General features: G+C 38.6%; 1 protein-coding gene across 11 annotated transcripts in view; it reads left to right on the plus strand.

Moving 5' to 3' along the window:
- ARHGAP12 (Rho GTPase activating protein 12) overlaps positions 1 to 17119 on the plus strand; it is an 85343-nt gene extending 68224 nt beyond the window's left edge. For 7 of the 11 annotated variants that reach the window (XM_063324503.1, XM_063324509.1, XM_063324511.1 and 4 more), the window contains 9 exons: positions 3199 to 3303; positions 3654 to 3752; positions 6255 to 6366; positions 7389 to 7508; positions 10398 to 10496; positions 12606 to 12683; positions 13661 to 13795; positions 14080 to 14182; positions 14617 to 17119. In XM_063324503.1, the coding sequence (XP_063180573.1) occupies positions 3199 to 3303; positions 3654 to 3752; positions 6255 to 6366; positions 7389 to 7508; positions 10398 to 10496; positions 12606 to 12683; positions 13661 to 13795; positions 14080 to 14182; positions 14617 to 14791 (1026 nt within the window). In that variant the 3' untranslated portion in view covers positions 14792 to 17119. Of the gene's footprint in view, positions 1 to 3198; positions 3304 to 3653; positions 3753 to 6254; positions 6367 to 7388; positions 7509 to 10397; positions 10497 to 11663; positions 12684 to 13660; positions 13796 to 14079; positions 14183 to 14616 lie in introns of those variants that run through there. The other 4 variants (XM_063324508.1, XM_063324510.1, XR_010069795.1 and 1 more) reach the window with 4 other exon arrangements.
- Positions 17120 to 18863: the final 1744 nt, after the last annotated feature.

Below are 18863 nucleotides of genomic sequence, written 5' to 3' on the forward strand. Positions count from 1 at the left end.
TGGCAATAAAGAATACCTTTATATTTTTCTTTTTTTTGTGTTAAAGCAGTAAGCTCTGAAGCTCCCTTACCGGCCAAAGGAGCATCTGTCTCCTCCGCTCTATTTCTGCAGTCCATCCGTGGGTGAGGAGGACTTGGAATTGAAACATTCTACCCAACTCTAATTACAAACAGAATTACAAGAATGGCAGGTGTCACTTGTACATCCAAAGTCTTCCCATAAATAACATCCAGTTCTGTTTCCAAAAATGCTGGAATATATCACAATATGGACTGCGTGGCTTGTCCTGTGGAGTCTTCCAGAACTTGGAGAGAACTCCTGAAAAGATTGAAAAGGCCTTCTATTTATTGATTTAGCACACATCTTCAAGGCAGTTCTTAAGCTACACAGCACCTACTATGTCTAAAGCAAAAACCCCCAAACCTATTATTTTGAAAAAGTAGAATTTCTCTGTGCCTTATAACTAGCATAAGCACATCCCATGACTATGCTTTTTTCCTAGAGAAAGCTGTCAGAAGTGAGTGTAGGACAGCTTCACATCTAGGACAGCTGGCAGCACCATGCATAGACGTCTCCCTCTTTCTGCCTTTCCTGGCTCCCCAGGCAGCTCAAAAGAGAAATCCAGTAAGAATAAGGTGTCTGCTCAGTAAGAGCTGATTTTATCCTGACTGATGCTGACTTGGTAGCGCATTCTGTTTTGAGAAAGCAGACTTTATGTCTAGGTGGCAGCAGATGCTAAAGAGAAAGGTTTTCTTTTTCCTGCTCTCAACAAAATCTGCTTGCTTCAGGAGGGTTCCATTGCCTTTTGGTAACCTTTGCATGCCCAGCACCTGAGCAGCCCTCTAGAGGACTTGCTCCTGGAAGCTTTCAAGGAGGGAAATGGCTGCTGGCATCTCGTTTTCATACACCCAGGAGCAGAAAAGAACCTTGATGGGAAAGCTCACGGGAGAGCCTGCATGCCCAACTTAAAATTGCCTTGAATAAAGAAATTAAGTTTATGATGAGTATATAAGGTATTGGCGGAGCTTTGCAGAGAGGCTGGGTTATTTTTGTGGGTTTTCCCTATCCTTGGATCTCACAGAGCAGTTTGGGCACTGCTTGTATGAAGGAGCTGGGGAAGACTTCTTTTTTTCCCCCCCTCTGAGAAATTTTGCTTCTGGTTTTTGGTTCGTTCTCTGTTTCTCTGAAATGCTGAAGGGAGTTGGGCCAAAATGACGGGTAGAGTGCACAGGCGTTTGAGGCAGTTCTGCGATCTGTCAGGTGGGGAGTTCAGCAAGCTAATGTATTGGAGGTCTTTCCTTTTGGTCAAAACAGAAGTGACTCTCACATTTTTTGTTGTGTGTTGATTTCACCTGTAGCAGGTCATCTCCTGTGCATCTGAGCATTATCTGGGCAGTATTTTTAACTAACACACACCCCCCCATCCCCCCACCCCCTGGATCCTGCAGAGGACTTTGGCACTAGGCTCCTGCTCTCTCCAGTGCCAAACTCTATAAATTGATTTATTTTTTTTTCCAACACGCAGCAAGATTGATCTCGGCTGTCAGGAAGTGTGTGGCTGGGGCACTTTGGTTGTACGCGTTGTTATGTGAATCTCTCTGAAACAGGCAGCTGCTGCGTAGCCGCCCATGACTGCAAGAGCCATAATGGCCCAGAAATTGTTCCTGTGGACTCCACTGCTGAGCTGGGGCGCTCTCAAAAGCTCTGCTCTAATTAATAAGAAATGTTCTTGGATGGGGTATCTGACAATTAAATTAGAAAGCGGAAGTTTTGTTTTGGGTTTTTTTTTTTCCTTTCCAAGTGCTAGTTGGCATTGGGTAAATTAGAAATATTTCCCCGATTCTGATACTTCACGGTTAAAATAAAGAAGTTAAGATGCTACTTTCCATTCCACACTTAATTGCCCTTAGGACTCAAAGCAGGGAGATTTTCCAGTGGTAAACAGCCTTTCTGAAACACAATTAGCATTAATTAACATCCATGCTGGGAATTTAATCAGAAGCAGCAGATTAGTTCTGTTTTCTGAACCGTTTTTTCTCCCCTTGGATATGGCTGTTGTTGTACAGGCTAGAAACTTGTGTTCGCAGCAAGGAGCTTGTCCTGGGGCTTGTGTCCCCCAGAGCTCTCACACGAACAGCATTCGCACATCAAAAGCTTCTTAAAGAAATAAAAAAGAACCTTTCTGATTAATCAGATGCTACAGGCCTCCCCTAGAACTAAACCATTACATTTCTGTGCTATAACCAAGTGACTTACAGCTTTCCCTGTTCCATGTTTTACTTATTTTACTCACAGTTGGGTTTTTTTTTTGTATGGGTCACTTAATTGGTTTCCTTGATGAATGATATTTCAAAGATACATGGGGTAGGTTGAAACCCTAGTAAAAGTACTTTATTTTAAAAAATTGTGATACCTAGTATGAATGTAGAAGTAGGAGGTAAAAATAGCTCCCTGATGTTTTCCTACAAATTGTTTGAAGGGTTACTTGTGGGTTAAATGCTTTTTTTATCACTTTGCTTATTTGCTGTTTGTTTAGTAGCTAGACAGTGAAACTGAGTTCTGTTTACTTGGTAGGATATGCTCCAGTATTGCAATAGAAGCACTACGGAAAAATGTAAAATAATGTGAAAAGCATAATTGGAAAAAAAAATATATATACATGAAATATATATATATAAAACAAAAATGTAAAAACTGAAAGTGCTTTTTCAGTGCAGGAGGGATGTGATTCCTGTCTAGCAAAGCTACTGTTTGTGGTTTGATTTTTGGTTTCATATACAACCATTGATTACTTGTCAGAATGTTGTTTGGGTTTTTTTTGGTTCAGTTACTTATTAGCCAGTTTTGTTTAAAGTTTGGGACTACCTTGACTAAAATCAAGCTACCATCAAATGCTCTATAGACTTCTACCATTTGTGGTTGAGGGAAAAAAAGCTCTGCTGGAATCTGGTTGGCATTTAAAGTTAGGGAGTTTTAAGGGCTTTAGAGCAGCTTTTAATAGACATGCTTAAAGAGTGTTTTGTGTACGGTTTTTGTTTTCCTGATATCATGCCTGTTGATTTGTGGCGAAGTACTTTATTTGGGTTAAATTGAATAGACTGTAAATAACGTGTGGTAGACTTAGAGGACTGCAAGACTGTGTACCTGTCAGGAGATTTTTTGTTTTTAAGTTTGTCATCATTGTTCCTTTTTTTCCAGAAGTTTGGTGTCAATCAGTCTAAGCCAGAATTTACAGTGGATCTCAAAGGGGCGTTGATTGACTGGGCCTCAAAGGACAAATCCAGCAAAAAGAATGTTATTGAGGTGAATTATTTTATTTAAATGCAGAATTATATGTACTTTAATGACTTATGAATTTTTCTCTAAATTTAAAATCAAAAACTTTGTTGAGTTTTCTACATTTCTTTCCTGCTCAAATGTAGACGTATCTTAATACCTGCAAGAAATGTCCATTTTTAATATGTCTGCATGGGATATGCTTTTAAATTTTAAGCAGACTGTAATTTACTGTTTTCACTGGTAAGTATTCTTGAGTGGCTATATATTATCGAAAAGTTATACCAGGGAGAAGTTTAATTTGTTTTAGGTAATTTCACTTTCAAATTCTAGTGTATTTATCAATTCTGATGATACCTGTTTTTATTTCTTTAAAGCTAAAAACCCGCCAAGGAACTGAGCTCTTAATTCAATCTGATAATGACAGCTTTATTAATGAATGGTATAAAGTTCTTAACTATACCATCAACAATCAGGTATGTGTTTGAATCGTGAAGGCTCTATTTTCAAGGTAATGTTATTTAGTAAAACAATTGATGTAATAACTCCTAGTGCTTCATGTACATCTCCATTTCCTAATTTTCTTGAGTGTAGTCAGGAGGCTGAGGATATGGCAGCTCCTGGTGGATGGTCCACCGGATTAAGAACCAGGAGATGTGGGCTGACCTCCAGCTCAGAAATGAGCTTCATTCTGTGGCCAAAAACTTGTTCTGTCTCAGTGACCTGGAAGGTTCAGATAGAGAGGGAGTGAAGGGGGGAGGACAGCCAAGGGAGTGATGACATACAGTAATCAGCATTTGATACTGCTATTCACTTAATAAGGCTGCACTTAAACTGCAAATTTAAAAGGCCCGGCAAAATACTGTATTATCTCTTCTTATCAGACAGCATAATGCCAGCTATTTAATCAACAGAAAAGTGATCAAGCATTTGCTCTTGATATTGCCAAACAAGATTTACCATCTTTGAATTCAGAAGAAGTTGGAGGAGATCTTGGAGAAAATACTCCTCTCATATCAAGTTGACTTCATGTGTATTCTTAATTTTTATAGTTACAGGCCTGGCTGCTGCCCATAAGCTGCATTTATGTTGTTCTTGATGTCAGTTAGTGGCATTCATTTCTCTTCGCTCTGATAAAGTTTTCCACCTAAACACAACAGGCTAATATGAATGGTTTAGTTTCTTTCTGAGTGCTCATGGTTTAGGCTCATAATCTTCTGCTCTCTCCTGGTATGAAAATGTCATGACCCTTAATAACCAGGCCAGGCAGTCACTCAGCGATACCTTTCTCCTGTCTGCCCCGTGTAACACAACTGAGGCCGCTTCTTCCCTGCTTAAATATAAATGAAGATGGAAAGGCTGAGATACGCCGAGATGAGAGTGAGGTATTACACATTAGGTTGAGGAAGTGAATGGTGGAATAGGGAGAGTTTATCAGCACTCTGGAGGAAATGGTGATGTATTACTGTGGGGAGCTGGGAGCCAAGAGACCTAAGATTACAAGGGGAAAGTTCAAAAAGTAAAATACTAGACTGCCTGATAATTTGGAGCACTGAAGCTTTTAATTTTGGGAACTTTAGGGTATAGTAGCTGTGAGTCTCTTTCCCAGGACAGAGGCGCTAGTTCTAGCCTGACAAGATCTTCCTCAAAAGAAGGTCCAGATTAGATTCTGGTCTCTTTGCTCCTTCAGGCTGCTGTTGTGACAATATGCTGTACAAGAGGAATAGCTATCTGCAGAGGATGTGGCTGCTCTTTTTTACATACAAAAATTTTGAAGTTATTAGATTAGACCCATTCCATAATGCAAACTAGATTCCAGGTGATTTTTCTTCCAAAGTAGTTTATGGTTTTAAAATTTATCAATCCTAAAAAGCTTTGAGGCCACTTGAGGGGAGCACTGTCCAAATGGTGGCAGAAGGATCCTTAGTGGGACATTAATTGAGCAGTTGAATGTATTTATCTTTGATGTGTAAAAAGGCTATCCTTTGAAAAGCAACAGGGAATGTGAGTGTTTAAAGCTAACATCTACCCTTCAAGTTAAAGTGCAACTTAGTCAATAAAGTCATGCTTCTGCTCTTTTAGTGCTCTGGGGTGCGCAACCTTGCCTTATTTCTAAAATGTCCTTCCTTGTAACAACAAACAATGTACAGTTGGATTTTTATAACTGCATAGAAGTCACGTTCACTTCAGCAGAAGTAGGAAATACTTTGTTTTGGAAGGGAGTATATTGCACTGAGAGCAGAGGAAGTTTCTTTTCCTGTTTTCTGATACGTCTGCAGCCGTGTGTGTAGATAGGTATGAGCCTGCAGGTGGGCAATTTAACAGACTCTGGTATCTACCTCCACTCTACAATATGAGCTACATTTTCAGTTGGCTGTTTTTAATGAGAATATGCTGAGACAGCAATAACACAGGGCAAGAATTTTAGACACTGGTGTATTTACTTTTTCAGAGTGAGTCCAAGTATATGTTTTGACAGTGGTGTAATTTTCCAAATAGTAGTTCTGTTTTCTACTAAGAAAACTTTAATTACAGAGATCAGAAATAGGATAAATGCTCTAGAAATGTTTTTTAGACTCTATCAATCAGATGCTTCTGTAGCAGACCATGAAATAGCTGATGTTTGTCTACTGGATTTGAAAAAAACCCAACTAATGACCCACGTTTCTGTTGTTTATTAGTGGATGTAATGAAGCGTTATCATGAAAAGCTGGTTGTATTTTGTTCAGTGTCCAGCAAAACTTCTTTACTGGGTCTTATGATCGAACAGTGTTTCTCAAAGTTATTCCCTCTGCCAGTGAGAATGGTGTCATCTCTGAAGATATTTTTAGCGTCTAGAGTTCAGGAAAGAATCAACTGAATATCATTATAGGGAAAGGAATGTATATTGTAGAACTGTCTACAGGAAATGTGTGTGTTTAGTGCTATGTTCCATGAATTGGCAAACTGATCACTGTATACCTTCTTAAATCTAATAGGTAGTAGAGTCTGATGAAGCATTAGAGGATGACATACCACCAGATTCCCCTGGGGTGGAAAAACAAGACAAAGAAAAAGAGAAAGAGAATAAAGACTCTAAGAAACTTCGTTGTGAGTTGAAAATTTTCCATTAATTGATTTTAGCAATGACAATTTTTATTTTTTGCATCTTCAGTATTATGTGTAAATAGAGAAGAATTCAAAAGGACAGCTAGAAATGAAACTACTCAAGTTTGGAAAAAGGCTTTGATACAGTTCATTCTACATCTTGGTGCTAGATCGTAGATTGTCTTCCATGTTTTATCAGTCATAATTTAAAAAAAAAAAAAAATTAAAAAAAGGAGTACCAAATGTCTTTAGCTCCTGCTTTATGACACATGAAAAATAGGATAAAATAGTCAGTGCTCAAATGGATTATTTTCAAGGTGTTGTCAAATGCACAGAAGCAATTAGACATTTTTTTTCTGACTTCCATAAATTATTTTGAATAAGAATTCTCTTGTCCTTTTAAGTGTTCAAAACTAATTGAATTGTGTTACTTGGTTTTTGTCTGTGGTACAGCATCTGTAAATATTTTCATTATTAATTTAAACTGCAATTTTTCTAATTTGCTAATGATGTTATATTTACTTATTTAGGGAATCTAAACATTTTTAATTACTTACACCTTCAGAATTCTAGAGCTAAATTTCTTTTAGACACAGAAATTTCTTCCAATGCACAGTAATAGATTAATCAGGCAGACTGTCTTTTACTTCCACGACTTACATGTAAATTGCAAGAAAGTATTTATTTCTTTCAAAATAGTTAACGAAAACTACTACTGGTTTTGAAACTTAGCTATATTCTGAACACATCAATTCCATACGTAAGCTACCATTTAGTTGCTTTCACAGGCAGCATTTGGTTTTACAAGTTTTTTGTGACAGGGTTGTCTCTTGGTGGTTTGAAAAATGGGTGCTATTTATGAGGAGTTCCAGAAAGTTAAGGAAAAAAAATGTGGATGCGTTGCAAATTTCCATAGGTTTATGTGTTTTTGAGCTTTTTTTTTTTTTTTAAATGTTGGTTCCTTGGCAGATAAGTGCAGTGTTCGTTCTGTGGATACTCATGCTAAATGCATTTCTCTTTTTCAGCAGTGAAAGCACCTAGCAATATAGATTCCACAGATCAGAAGAAGACCAAAACGAAGCTCAAGAAGTTTCTTACACGGCGCCCTACATTACAAGCTGTGCGTGAAAAAGGCTACATTAAGGGTAAATGAACCTTTCTAACAAAGGAAATAATTTGAAAAGCTGACTTTGGTAGTTCGTGTGTCAAATGGAGTTAAAATGGTCTAGTTCTAGGGTAGAACACATGTATATAGCTGGTTTAACAAGTCTTGGATGTGTAGTGGAACTGGTGATTGATCGTTATTCTTCTGAGCAGTGCTACTGGCCACTAAACTTCACGGAGGATGTCCTCTCCTTCAGCTCTTTACTGGCAGAACTGCAGTGAAAATTGAGGGCTCAAGAGCCTGTTTGGACTCAGAGTGCTTCTTAGCTAGAGAATCTATTTGGTGTGCCGTTCTGAGCTGGAAACTTCAGACAGCTGATAATCATTTGTGCATACAAGGGAAAGGGAGGTCTTTCGGGTACAGAGCTGAATGCATGTGCTCATCTGTTTCACGAAGGTATTTTAGTCTGAGTGGAAGCAGACAATGATGTGCCATCTCATAAGAAATGACACATTTAGGCAAACCAGGATGAGGCTAAAGGAGTCTTAATTTAAACATCTTTTTTCCTCAACCTTTTTTGAATGTATACATTTTTTAAATTGTTTCACAATGAGTCTTAAAGATACTCTTGAATCAAACTTATGAAAGAATTGATAATTTAATATATACTTCCATTGGTCGCTCTTGTAGAAACTTTGAGAGAACAGTATTTGCACAGGTTTAAGTTAATGTGTTTGTGTAAATTATTGACTTGGTACTCACTGTAAAACTTTATTTATTTATTTGTATGCTTTAGCAGGACTTGTAGGTGGTGCTTTACTAGGGTCAAAATAGCATATGGATAGGCAAATATCAGACCAAATCCTACTGTGATTTGCCTAACTACGTACTTTAACAGGTGTGCTTCTGTTGCATGTGGCGTTTGATATATTTGTGTATCTGCAAATATAATTTAACTGTAAATGATGAAAATTTTGTTTGGGATAAGGAGACATTATTCCCAGACTTTGACGTTTTGCTCTGCTTTACAGCTTAGTAGTCATGTCATGGCTCAGTGACGTAACTTCTGACATTAGCAACAACGAACGTTAAGCCAAGTTTTAATTTGTACACATGCGTGCTGATGATTGGATTTTTAATAAAGACATTAAGGAATGGAGAGTTTGTTTTTATTTAAAAGCATGGTGTAAACTTTTAAAGTTGGATCTGCACTGTACAGTTTTATGTTTACTGTATGAATGAAAAATACAGAAGTCTTTATTTAAAAGCCCAGTGTACTTTTGTTGCTGCTACAGAACAAGCATAGTAAATGGAAAACTTGGCAAACCCAGTATGAGCAGAAAAAATACGGAAAAAAACCCCAATCCACTTGAAACAGCATGCACTAAGCAGAGAAGTAACTGTGCTAAAGTTTTGTTACAGGGAAAAACAAAATTACAAAAGTTACTTTAAGATGGGAGGAAAAAATATGATTACTGTATATGTGAAAATTATTAAAGTCGGAGGCAATTGTAGCAAATCAATTTGTTACACAGTAGTATTCTCTTGTGCTACCTAATCTGCATTGCTTTACCTGCTAGAGCTGCATGCTAGCCTGGCTTTCTACTGTGTGGGCTTTTTCACTCCCTTACTACTGATTCTGCTTCTGCAGCTGGCCGCGTGGGTAGCAGCAGGACTGAGGTGTTTTGGGGCACCAGTCTTATATGCATACAGCTAATAATAATACCTTCACATGCCAGTTTTCATACTGTAAAATTGGTTTGGTGTGCTGTTTGGAATTCACAAAGTGCTAGTCAGATGCAAGTGTTGTTAATGAATCTGCTTAAGTTACTAAATGTGAAAAATGGGCTAGATGCTATGGATGATGCAAATGCAAGAGCTGTTTCTCTCTTGCGTAAGCTTTCAAGTAAGATCTACTAGATACTGCAAAGATGGCTACTTTTGTACCTTATTTAACAGATTAAAAAAACCAACCAACTTTTATCCCTTTAAGAGCTTTGCCTCTCTGTGTCAAGACCCTGTTTCCATCTGATGTATCTGAACAGGGGAGGCCTTCTATTGTTTGGGCATCTTTGGTGAAAACCATAGAAATGGGTCTGAGAGATTTTGGTGATAACGTAACCTGAACAAGAGGAGTTAACATGTTGCTGAAATACATTAAGACAATGCAAAAACCTGTTTTCTGCCCAAGCTGATTTTCGTTTTTCTCAAGTTTAGGATAGAAGACACTCCCCCCTGGATTGTGTAGTTTTGAAAACAAGACTCAAAATAACATTTGCCCATAAGTATCTGCATTTAGATTCCGACCTTGCAGTCAGGTTGCGTATGCATAGTCATACTTGCATCCATTCAGAGCTCTGTGATATAAAGGTCTGTCGTTTATAAATCCATGCCAGAACTTAAAAATGTTAGAAGTTAAAGATGCTGCATTAAAGTAAATTAATATGTAATGCTGAGTTAAACAGTAGGTGCAATGAAAGATGAAATTTTACAGGGTTTCCCCCCAAGCAATGCCAAAAGCTTTCATTTTGTTTAGTTCAGATTTTTAACAAAGATTACAGTAAATGTATTTTGAACTCAAAACAGGAATGGAGTGTAACAGGACATTTGAATCCATTAAATTTATCATTCTGGTAATGGCTATGAGACTTTTACAAGTATCTCCCAATGGATTAAAATTATTTCAGTAGCAAAAATTCTTACTTGGAGACTCACATTTGTGTAACTGCTGACACTCTTTCTTGCCGGGAGCTTTTTCTTGCTGGGAGCTGCTGAGAGCTCTTTTCAAAACTTTCCTATTTTCCACTCTTAATACTGCGACAATTGTATCCAGTAGTCTTTGCCCTTTGTAGAGGTTTGTTTTAACCTGAACTAGTTCTGTCACTTGAGTCCTGTTCCACTGTAAATCAGTCTCTTTACTTGGTTCCAGATCAAGTGTTTGGTTCCAATCTCACCAGCTTGTGTCAAAGAGAAAACAGCACGGTGCCAAAGTTCGTGAAGCTGTGCATTGAGCATGTTGAGGAACATGGTATGGTTGAAGTTTTTTGTTTCTGAATCTCTCTTGCTCACCACACTATGTAATTCTGAACGTTTTAATTCTTAAAATGCTGCACTTATTTGGAGAAAATAATCTGAAACTTGCATCTGCAGTTAGCAATGAGTTTTCAAGAGTGGGGAGGTAGGTGGGATCCAAAATGGGGAGATGGGAGGTAATCTTATATCTGAGAAATCTGAGAACTGATCTGCTTCAGTGTATTTCAAGCTGGAGGAGAAGGCGGGACAGCCTCCTGGCAGCAAGGCTTTAAGGAAAGAGGGATTACAAGAAGTAATAGAAGAGCTCAGACCATCAAGTTGGTTTTTTTTTTCAGATGAAAAGAGAGAGTCTGTCAAAATGCAACCATTTATTCTTGAAAGGTTTAAGCATGCTAACAATCATTTATATTAAAACTTCATTGAAGCAAACTTCTAGGAAAAAGTTGTGTTCCTGCTCTGTATATGCGTTGACTGCTGGAAGAGAAGTCTTATCGGTTTGATGCCCTGCAGCCAGTTACACACATTGTTAAATGAAGGTTTATGCAATTCTGGAGATTATCAGTGTCCACATATGACTCAATTTTTGTTTGCTTTCATTGAAAATAAGTCTCTCCTACCTAATAACTGAGAAAATTATATGTTTGAAAGCTACATGTCATGTTCTGGGTTGTCTGATGTAAAGGACATCTCCACATTTTTGTTGAAAATGTGCTGGTTGTGACTTCTGACTTGGCTGTAGAATATGCTGGTTTTCTTGCTTGTTTCTTGCTGTTGTCATTGCCCTGTCTCTTGGAAAAGATGACTGAGAGGGGATTATGGAATCTCCATAATCATCATTCAAATATATACCAGTCTGTTAAACTGAGAACATTCTCTTGAGAATCAGGGTAAGTGTTACAGGGGAATATGTGTTAATTTCAAGGTATCTTCTATGGGAACTTCATTTAGGATTTTGTTGCAGCCTGTAGTCCTCTTTTTCAATGCTGCTATCTTATGGCCTGGGAGGGGAAAAAAAACTGCTTCCATTGCCTTACGCCAGTTCAGCAAACTGCCACCTTGCTTATAACAGCAGGCTTTCCTCCGTTTGTGATCTGCAGTTTGTGAGAAAGGGGTTGTTTTGCCTTGTTCTTTTTTTTTTTTTATTTCTTTTTTTATTTTAAAGACAGGACTGCAGTGAAGATAGTGGTGAAGTTTTCCTTTTTTAAATACCTGAGGGGAAGCTGACAGAAATGAACAGCTTTTTTTCCCCACTTCTCCAACTCTTCTTCCTACTGCCAATACACTTCAAATCAGTTCTTTCTGTAAAGGAATGACTAGTGGATTATGGGGAAAAGGGATATGTCAGATGGTGCTGGTAACTGTGCTGTGTTGCATCAGACAACTCCTTGAGGAGCTACAGGGACATGCAGGTATTCTGGCAACACTCACCCTTCTCAGTGGCACTGACTCACATGCTGCATTCAAGTGGCGTTTCAATTAAATTCTTTACCTCCTAATCACTTCTGAGTAACTGCAGTACCAACCACAGAGACACAGTTTTCTTCTTTTCTGGTTGAGTGTGCAATACTGTAAAGGCAAGGGCTACCCATTTTAGTTTTGTAGGCTGTCGGGTAGTGATGAGTGTGCATGCACGTCATTCCTTCTCCATGCAAACCTGGTCACTTGACAACTTTGAGATGCTCTCTATGCATGACTTGATTTGATTTTTCTTAACCATACATTAAAAAATTGAACATCCACAAAATACTTGGTTCTTGCATGCTGGACTCCTGTATACCCTCTGCCCACTCACCGAGAGCATTTTAGACGGGACACCTAGTCTCATTGGGGAAACTTGGAGCTCTTGCCTCATTACTGCTGTTCTACTCTGTAGGAAGTTTTAGAGGTTATTTTGAGCTTGACGCTTACCAAACCTGTGTCAGCAAACCAAAGTTCCTCTGATACGCCCTGCCCATCATTTTTTTGTTGTTGTTGAACCAAATGTTCTTTGTTACAAGCTGGGTTTCTTTTCTTTTTGTTGAGTAGATGTATAAAGAGGCAGCCTAATGATTGCAGAATTCATACATGTGTAAGGTATTAAAATGGATTTATCCCTTTGTTTTAGGATTAGATGTTGATGGCTTATACCGAGTTAGTGGCAATCTTGCAGTGATACAGAAGCTAAGATTTGCAGTCAATCACGGTAAGCTTTCTTCAACTATATTACAATTGCGTATATTTTCAGATTGTTGAAGTTCATAGAAAGCGCCGGAAAAAAAATTTTCTTAATGCATAACTGCAGTCATTCATGAGAAATTATTGTCATCTTCAAAGTAAAATTACTTCAAAATTGCAGATTTTAGTGTGTAATAGCCATTATTTGAAAAACCTAGCATCCTGGAGGTTTGGTCTTATGTGGAGCGTAGAGACTGCTAGAACATAATTCTAAAGAAAGGTGGTAATGGAGTCTAGGGCGGAGGGGGGGGATTGTTTCAAACAAAATAACTTCATACCTTAGGGAAAAACAGTAAGTACATTAAGCTTCTGCTAGCACTAAAATTGTAAGTTAATGCTTTTTTATCGAGATTTGCTGCTGCCTTTTAGGATGTGGGTGCTTAGCTCCTCTTCGCTATACGCTGCGTATAAAACCCTTTTGTGTGGCGGTATCTTAGTGTTTTGTTCAGTGGGAATCAATAGGCAGCTTGCAACTAGGAAGAGGACAGTAGTAGCCCAGCTACAGTCTGACCTCTCATTTCCTGATTGACAGGGTCTAACAGTAAATTTTGTGTTACGTCAGCAGCTCCTATTGCTGTCTGGAAAATGCCCTTGGTGTAGGGAAGCTGCATGTCGTGCGGTAGGCAGAGTTTGGCCATCTTTGTATCTGTATCCCCTTTTACACTGCTGCAGCTCTGTGTTCCAGCAGAGAGCGGGCTGAAGTGGACTAAGAGTCTTCACTGCTTTAAAAGCAATAAGTACAGAAGAGTAGTTAAGTTTATTAAAAAATAAAAGCTTTAATAGTTAAATTATTAACATTCAAAACCTGCCTGGATGCTTTCCTGTGCAACCTGCTCTAGATAAACCTGCTTTGGCAGGGGGCTTGGACTAGATGATCTGCAGAGGTCCCTTCTAACCCCTACCATTCTGTGATTCTGTGGTTAATTATTCATTTTTCTCTCTCAGATGAGAAACTAGACTTGAATGACAGTAAATGGGAAGATATACATGTCATCACAGGAGCTCTAAAGATGTTTTTCAGAGAATTGCCGGAGCCGCTGTTCACTTATAATCACTTCAATGACTTTGTCAATGCAATTAGTAAGTCTGGAAAACACACGTGTGCTTTCTGTATAAGTTCTGCTCAATATGTGCAATTCATGTGATTATTTTGGACAGTGAAAAGGATGTTTTGGTTATGAATGTCTGTAAGTCTTACCTAAAATTGCCTGTCAGTAATACACGATCTGGTCAGGAGGTGGCACTATTTTATTTCATATTAACACTGCAAAACGTTTGCTTTTGATTCCCAGTCTGTTAAATTTTATGCTAAAGTGTTAAACAAAAATACTGAATTTTTTTTTCTACACCTCATCCTTTTGCAGAACAAGAACCAAGGCAGCGTGTTCATGCTGTTAAAGATTTAATCAAACAGTTGCCAAAACCAAATCAGGACACTATGCAGGTACTCTTTAGACACCTGAAGAGGTAAGTAGCAGATAGAAGGGATGGCTTTGTACTGCTGGTCCTCCCTTAAAGCTAAATAATCCAATTAGAAGTACTAAGTGACTGTTTCCACTGCATTTTTCTTGGCTGTATTGGACTTGATGGAAACAATTTATCAGTCTGTATTTATACAAGCTTGCAGAGCACCAAACAGACTTTAGACAGTCTGTGTCATAGTTGTAATGTTTACTGCGAAGTCCTTATGTTCGAGGGATTGTGAGAGAATCAGGAATAGCATTTCAGAACAAAAGTTTTCCACAGAGAGGGGAATCACAGCAGCTGTATGTCCTAATAACAAGACTACTTGTTAAACAAATACTGTGAATAGTCATTTGCTTTGGACTGTGTCTTTTTCCCATCATCCTATTACTCTAATGCTGATAAGTCTCTTTTTGTGTATTTTTTTTCTCTTTCAGAGTTGTAGAAAATGGAGAAAAGAACCGAATGACCTATCAAAGTGTAGCAATAGTTTTTGGTCCAACATTATTAAAACCAGAGAAAGAGACTGGTAACATAGCAGTCCACACAGTATACCAGAATCAGATTGTAGAATTAATTCTACTGGAATTGAATTCTATTTTTGGACGCTGACATTTTTCTTCGAGTAGAAACTGGAAGTGATGGGTTGGCAGCAGTACTCCATCAGAAGGAAAATCTCTTGCTGTACATGATGGATTATGTTTGTGGACCAAGCAGCAACTTGTTTTTTGCACTTTTGGGGAATGGAGAAACAGGAGAAATGTTGGACCACTTTAACACGAATTAAAGACAACACTTTGGATTTCTTTGAAAAGTTCAATGTAAAAAGTGAATTGAAAAGTTTATAGTTTGCCTTTTTTAAAGTAGCATTGGAAAAATGTAATATAGGTTCATACACTGGATTTATTGGAGAGTAAAGCTATTAATCTCAAACTGGATAATCTGGAATTTAATCTTAAAAATCTTGCTCTTGATAGAGAAAAGTCCTACCAACTGGTATGGAAAAATTCAGCGAAGCTACATCTTAAGCTTGTGTATTAGAACCTGCTCGGATCTGTATGACACTTTTCCAAGGGGTTTCTGCATGCAGTGACTGTCTTAAACTTGTGCTAACAGTTTGGTTTAGTTACTCAAATCTAATTCCTCAGTTGATACCTGCTGTCCTTTTTCCTTCCCCTCCACCCCCTTTTCTTTTTTTTTCTCCCCTCTTTTCTTTCTTTCCTTTTTTTTCCCAGCAACCGTTCTGGAATTCCGTAGTTGCTTTCTAGAGCAGCACACTATTTCAAACACTGAACTTGTAAGAATATCCAGCAATGGATATTTGTCTTGTGGCATAATAGGAGTTATATTTAATAAACATGTTCATTTTTTCAGGGTATTTCCAGAGCTAAGTTTTGTGTTATACTGATTTAAAGCTAAAATCCTAAGTAAATACCAACTGTAACACTGTGTTGAGTACTTGGTATAATGCTGTGGTAGTGGAAGTTCCTTGATGTAAATACAGGCTGTCCTTTGGATTCTTGTATATAATTCAGTTCCTGTATAGTTTAAGAACACTTTAGTCACACATTTCTAATCCCAGGTAGATTAGCTACAGTAGCGTAATGTTTCCAGTGGATGTCTGGGTTTCAGCAGGGAAACAGGTTATGGGGAGGGAGGGGGGACCTAACTGTGTGCACTTTTAGATGTTAATTACATTTGCGGGCAAATAACTGTAATGCAAATGGTACTGGAGAAATACTGAGTGTGCTTGCTAAACTGTTAATGCACTACAAGAGGAGCCTTTTAGGTTATTTAATATGTACAGGATACATTAGAAATATGTATTATGAATTCTAACATCAACAAATAGTGAAACTCATGTTTTGATAGATAGATGTTTGATGGAATCCATGATGCTAAATTTAAGATTTTTCTTTTTACATTAATGTAGAATAATTTGTAAAATCGGTTTTGAAAGATTTTGTTACAGGGAGCATGGTCTGCTGAAGATTTTTTTAAATGTATTTTTCTAGACTAACTGCTGTATCTGACATATTTGTTATGTCTAACCTGAATAAAGAAAACTGTTAGCTCTTTTAGAGTTTGCCATTCCCGCTTCAGACAACATGAACCCCCTGTAAACAGTAAGACGGATGTATCTTACCGCTTAGCATGGATACTACTTGTGGCAAAGAGCTGTCACGCTGGATTAAAATACAAATGCTTACTTTACAACCCGCCAATTTTAGGAACTTCCCAGTCCCTTACTCTAACAACTTAAATTCCAACATAAGGTTCAGAGAGGGCAGAAGTAACTCATGGATATAAATTTGTGGTCTTTAAAACATATCCCGATTTATTGTATGGAAAGCAGATGCATTGGGGGAATAACTGTATTTCACCTTTGATCTGTTTTTCGCCTTTCACAACGCAGTTCTGGCTTCCAGCGAAGGGGATGTTTGGTGAAGTGCCGAGGTGTAATCGGGTGAACGGTACGAGAATTTCACAAGCATAGGGCTTGCATGAAAAGTCTTTGGAGATAAAAGAGAAGATGAGTTACCTTGTGGCTTTCTCGCTGTCTTCTTGTGGTAATGGTGAAGTCTTGTGGTTTGTTGTGAAGCGACCTGGGTGAGAATTGTGAAAGCTCCACCTCGGCGTTGTGTTCTCAGCCTCCCGTAGGCTGTCAAACCCGAGCAGTGCCGAGTGGCGGCTGTGCCCCCACCTACTAGAAAATATCAACAAAGTTGGAATCTGTTGCTGTAGATTATTCAAATCCCAACTTCAGCTGTAAAATAAAAAAGAATTCCCACTGCTAAATGAGAGGGCTTATCCACAGGTCACCTTTTCTGTATGAGTGTTAACGTTTTTCAAAGAAAGAATACCTTTTTAAAACAATTGGAGGATGTCACACTTTTCTTTGTATTCCCCCCAAATAAAGCATTTTGTTATTACAATATATAGTATGGTTTTGTGCAGTGAAGTTGTCATATGTTTTAATGTTCTCATTTTTAGTTTGGGGAGGGTATTCTTTTTCTGTGAAAGAGGTGTAGCTAAACGCTCAATACCTTCAGGAAGAAGGGGCTGGCCAAGCTGACTGTGCGTGTCCTCACCAACTTGAAGCTGTGTGTCAGCACGTTGCGTTTCTTCGTTACTTGAAATACCTTGTCTTGTTCCCGCAGTTAGCTTGCTTTTAAATAATCAGAACCAGATTTTTGCACAAACACAACAGGGGAAAAGCTATTTCTGTTAGATGAAACAATTAAATTTATATATTCCTCAGTTTGGGCTTAAAATTAGATTTGGTTCTGGTTTAAAACCAATTTAAAGACCGAATATAAACTTTTGCAGCCATAACCTCTCAAAGATCCTGGAGGTCCAGTGTTATGTATCGGTGCCAGCTGAAATTTTGTTGCAGCACTAGAGCTGTGTCCAGCTCTATAGTTCAGCTACAGCCTTGGCACCAGGCGCCTCTCGGATGTGCTTGATCTATAGCAGTTACGGGCTGCTTCACTTTAAAGCTGGAGAGAAAAGAGGACACAAAAAAGGACAAGGCAAATACACACCGTCATTTCATGTAAACTAATTCTTAAAAATCAGAGTTGTGTGTAAGTAAAGCTTCCTGCAGGCAAGCAGATGGCTCACGCTCACTGCCCAGGCCCAGACTCTCCTCCCCATCTTCCCAGAAAGCTGGGATAAATTCCCTTTGTGCTGAACCCATTGTATCCTGGCAAGTGCATCCTCGATGCACAGCGTGAGAGAGAAGGGAGTTTGTAGGTAATGCAGTATCAGTTTATTCCTATGTGGAGCCCCGACTTTTTCCCCTTAAAGGAAACAGCTTTATTTAGCCCCAAAGTAATGATATTTTCAGAATCAATTGGTTAATTCATAAGCCATAACGTAAACCAAGCACAGTGGGGCATTCTGCTGGGCGAAGGGGGAGGAACAGCATGTCTAATGAGGCCTCCTGCAACCGCCGGGGAGAGCAGAGCTCCTCTGAAGAATCTTAATTAGCCTCCACAATTGCAAAGTTTTGTGGGCCAGCAGCTGGTAGGACTGGATCAGACCTTTACAAAAGTAGCCCTATGTGATTGTGGGACTTAAATGAACATTTTTTTTCCCCCCGCCATAGCATTCTTGTAAACAGAACACTTGTAAAACAAGATCACACTGTGTAACAAACCAACATGAAAGACATTCAGAGGCGACTTGGCCTCTTGGTCCTTTTTATTGCCTTGAGAATTAAACGGCAGCTCTAATATTAGAGTTTCCTACAGCTTCCCCAAATGGATTCGAGTTTGTTAAGGTACTTAGCTACTACTTTCTTTCAAAACAAGAAATCCGTGTTGCAGTCAGCAAACTCGGGACAGCAAAGTGGAACAAGCAGGGATAGCACCGGGTTTATTTCTCACAGAGCCGCATCTTGTAGCTTATTGCACTAAAACGTAGTTGGCGAGGGAAAGGGAGAGCGGATCTGGGGTGTGGGAACAAGTAAATGCAAAACACTGAAGGCAGCCAGCCAAAGCAGGTGTGATGGACAAGCAGGATAGCAAAGGAACAGTCACTTAGAAAATCTGCAGGAATCCAGGCCAGAGACCTGGGAGAAAGCCAAGCTGCTGAGAGTATGCTTTGTTTTGGTTTGGGGTTTTTTTGTTTTGTTTTTTTTTGTTTGTTTCTTTTCTCTTTTTCTTCTTTTTCCACTTCA

Source organism: Chroicocephalus ridibundus, chromosome 2, assembly GCF_963924245.1.
Source record: "Chroicocephalus ridibundus chromosome 2, bChrRid1.1, whole genome shotgun sequence".
Taxonomy (NCBI): domain Eukaryota; kingdom Metazoa; phylum Chordata; class Aves; order Charadriiformes; family Laridae; genus Chroicocephalus; species Chroicocephalus ridibundus.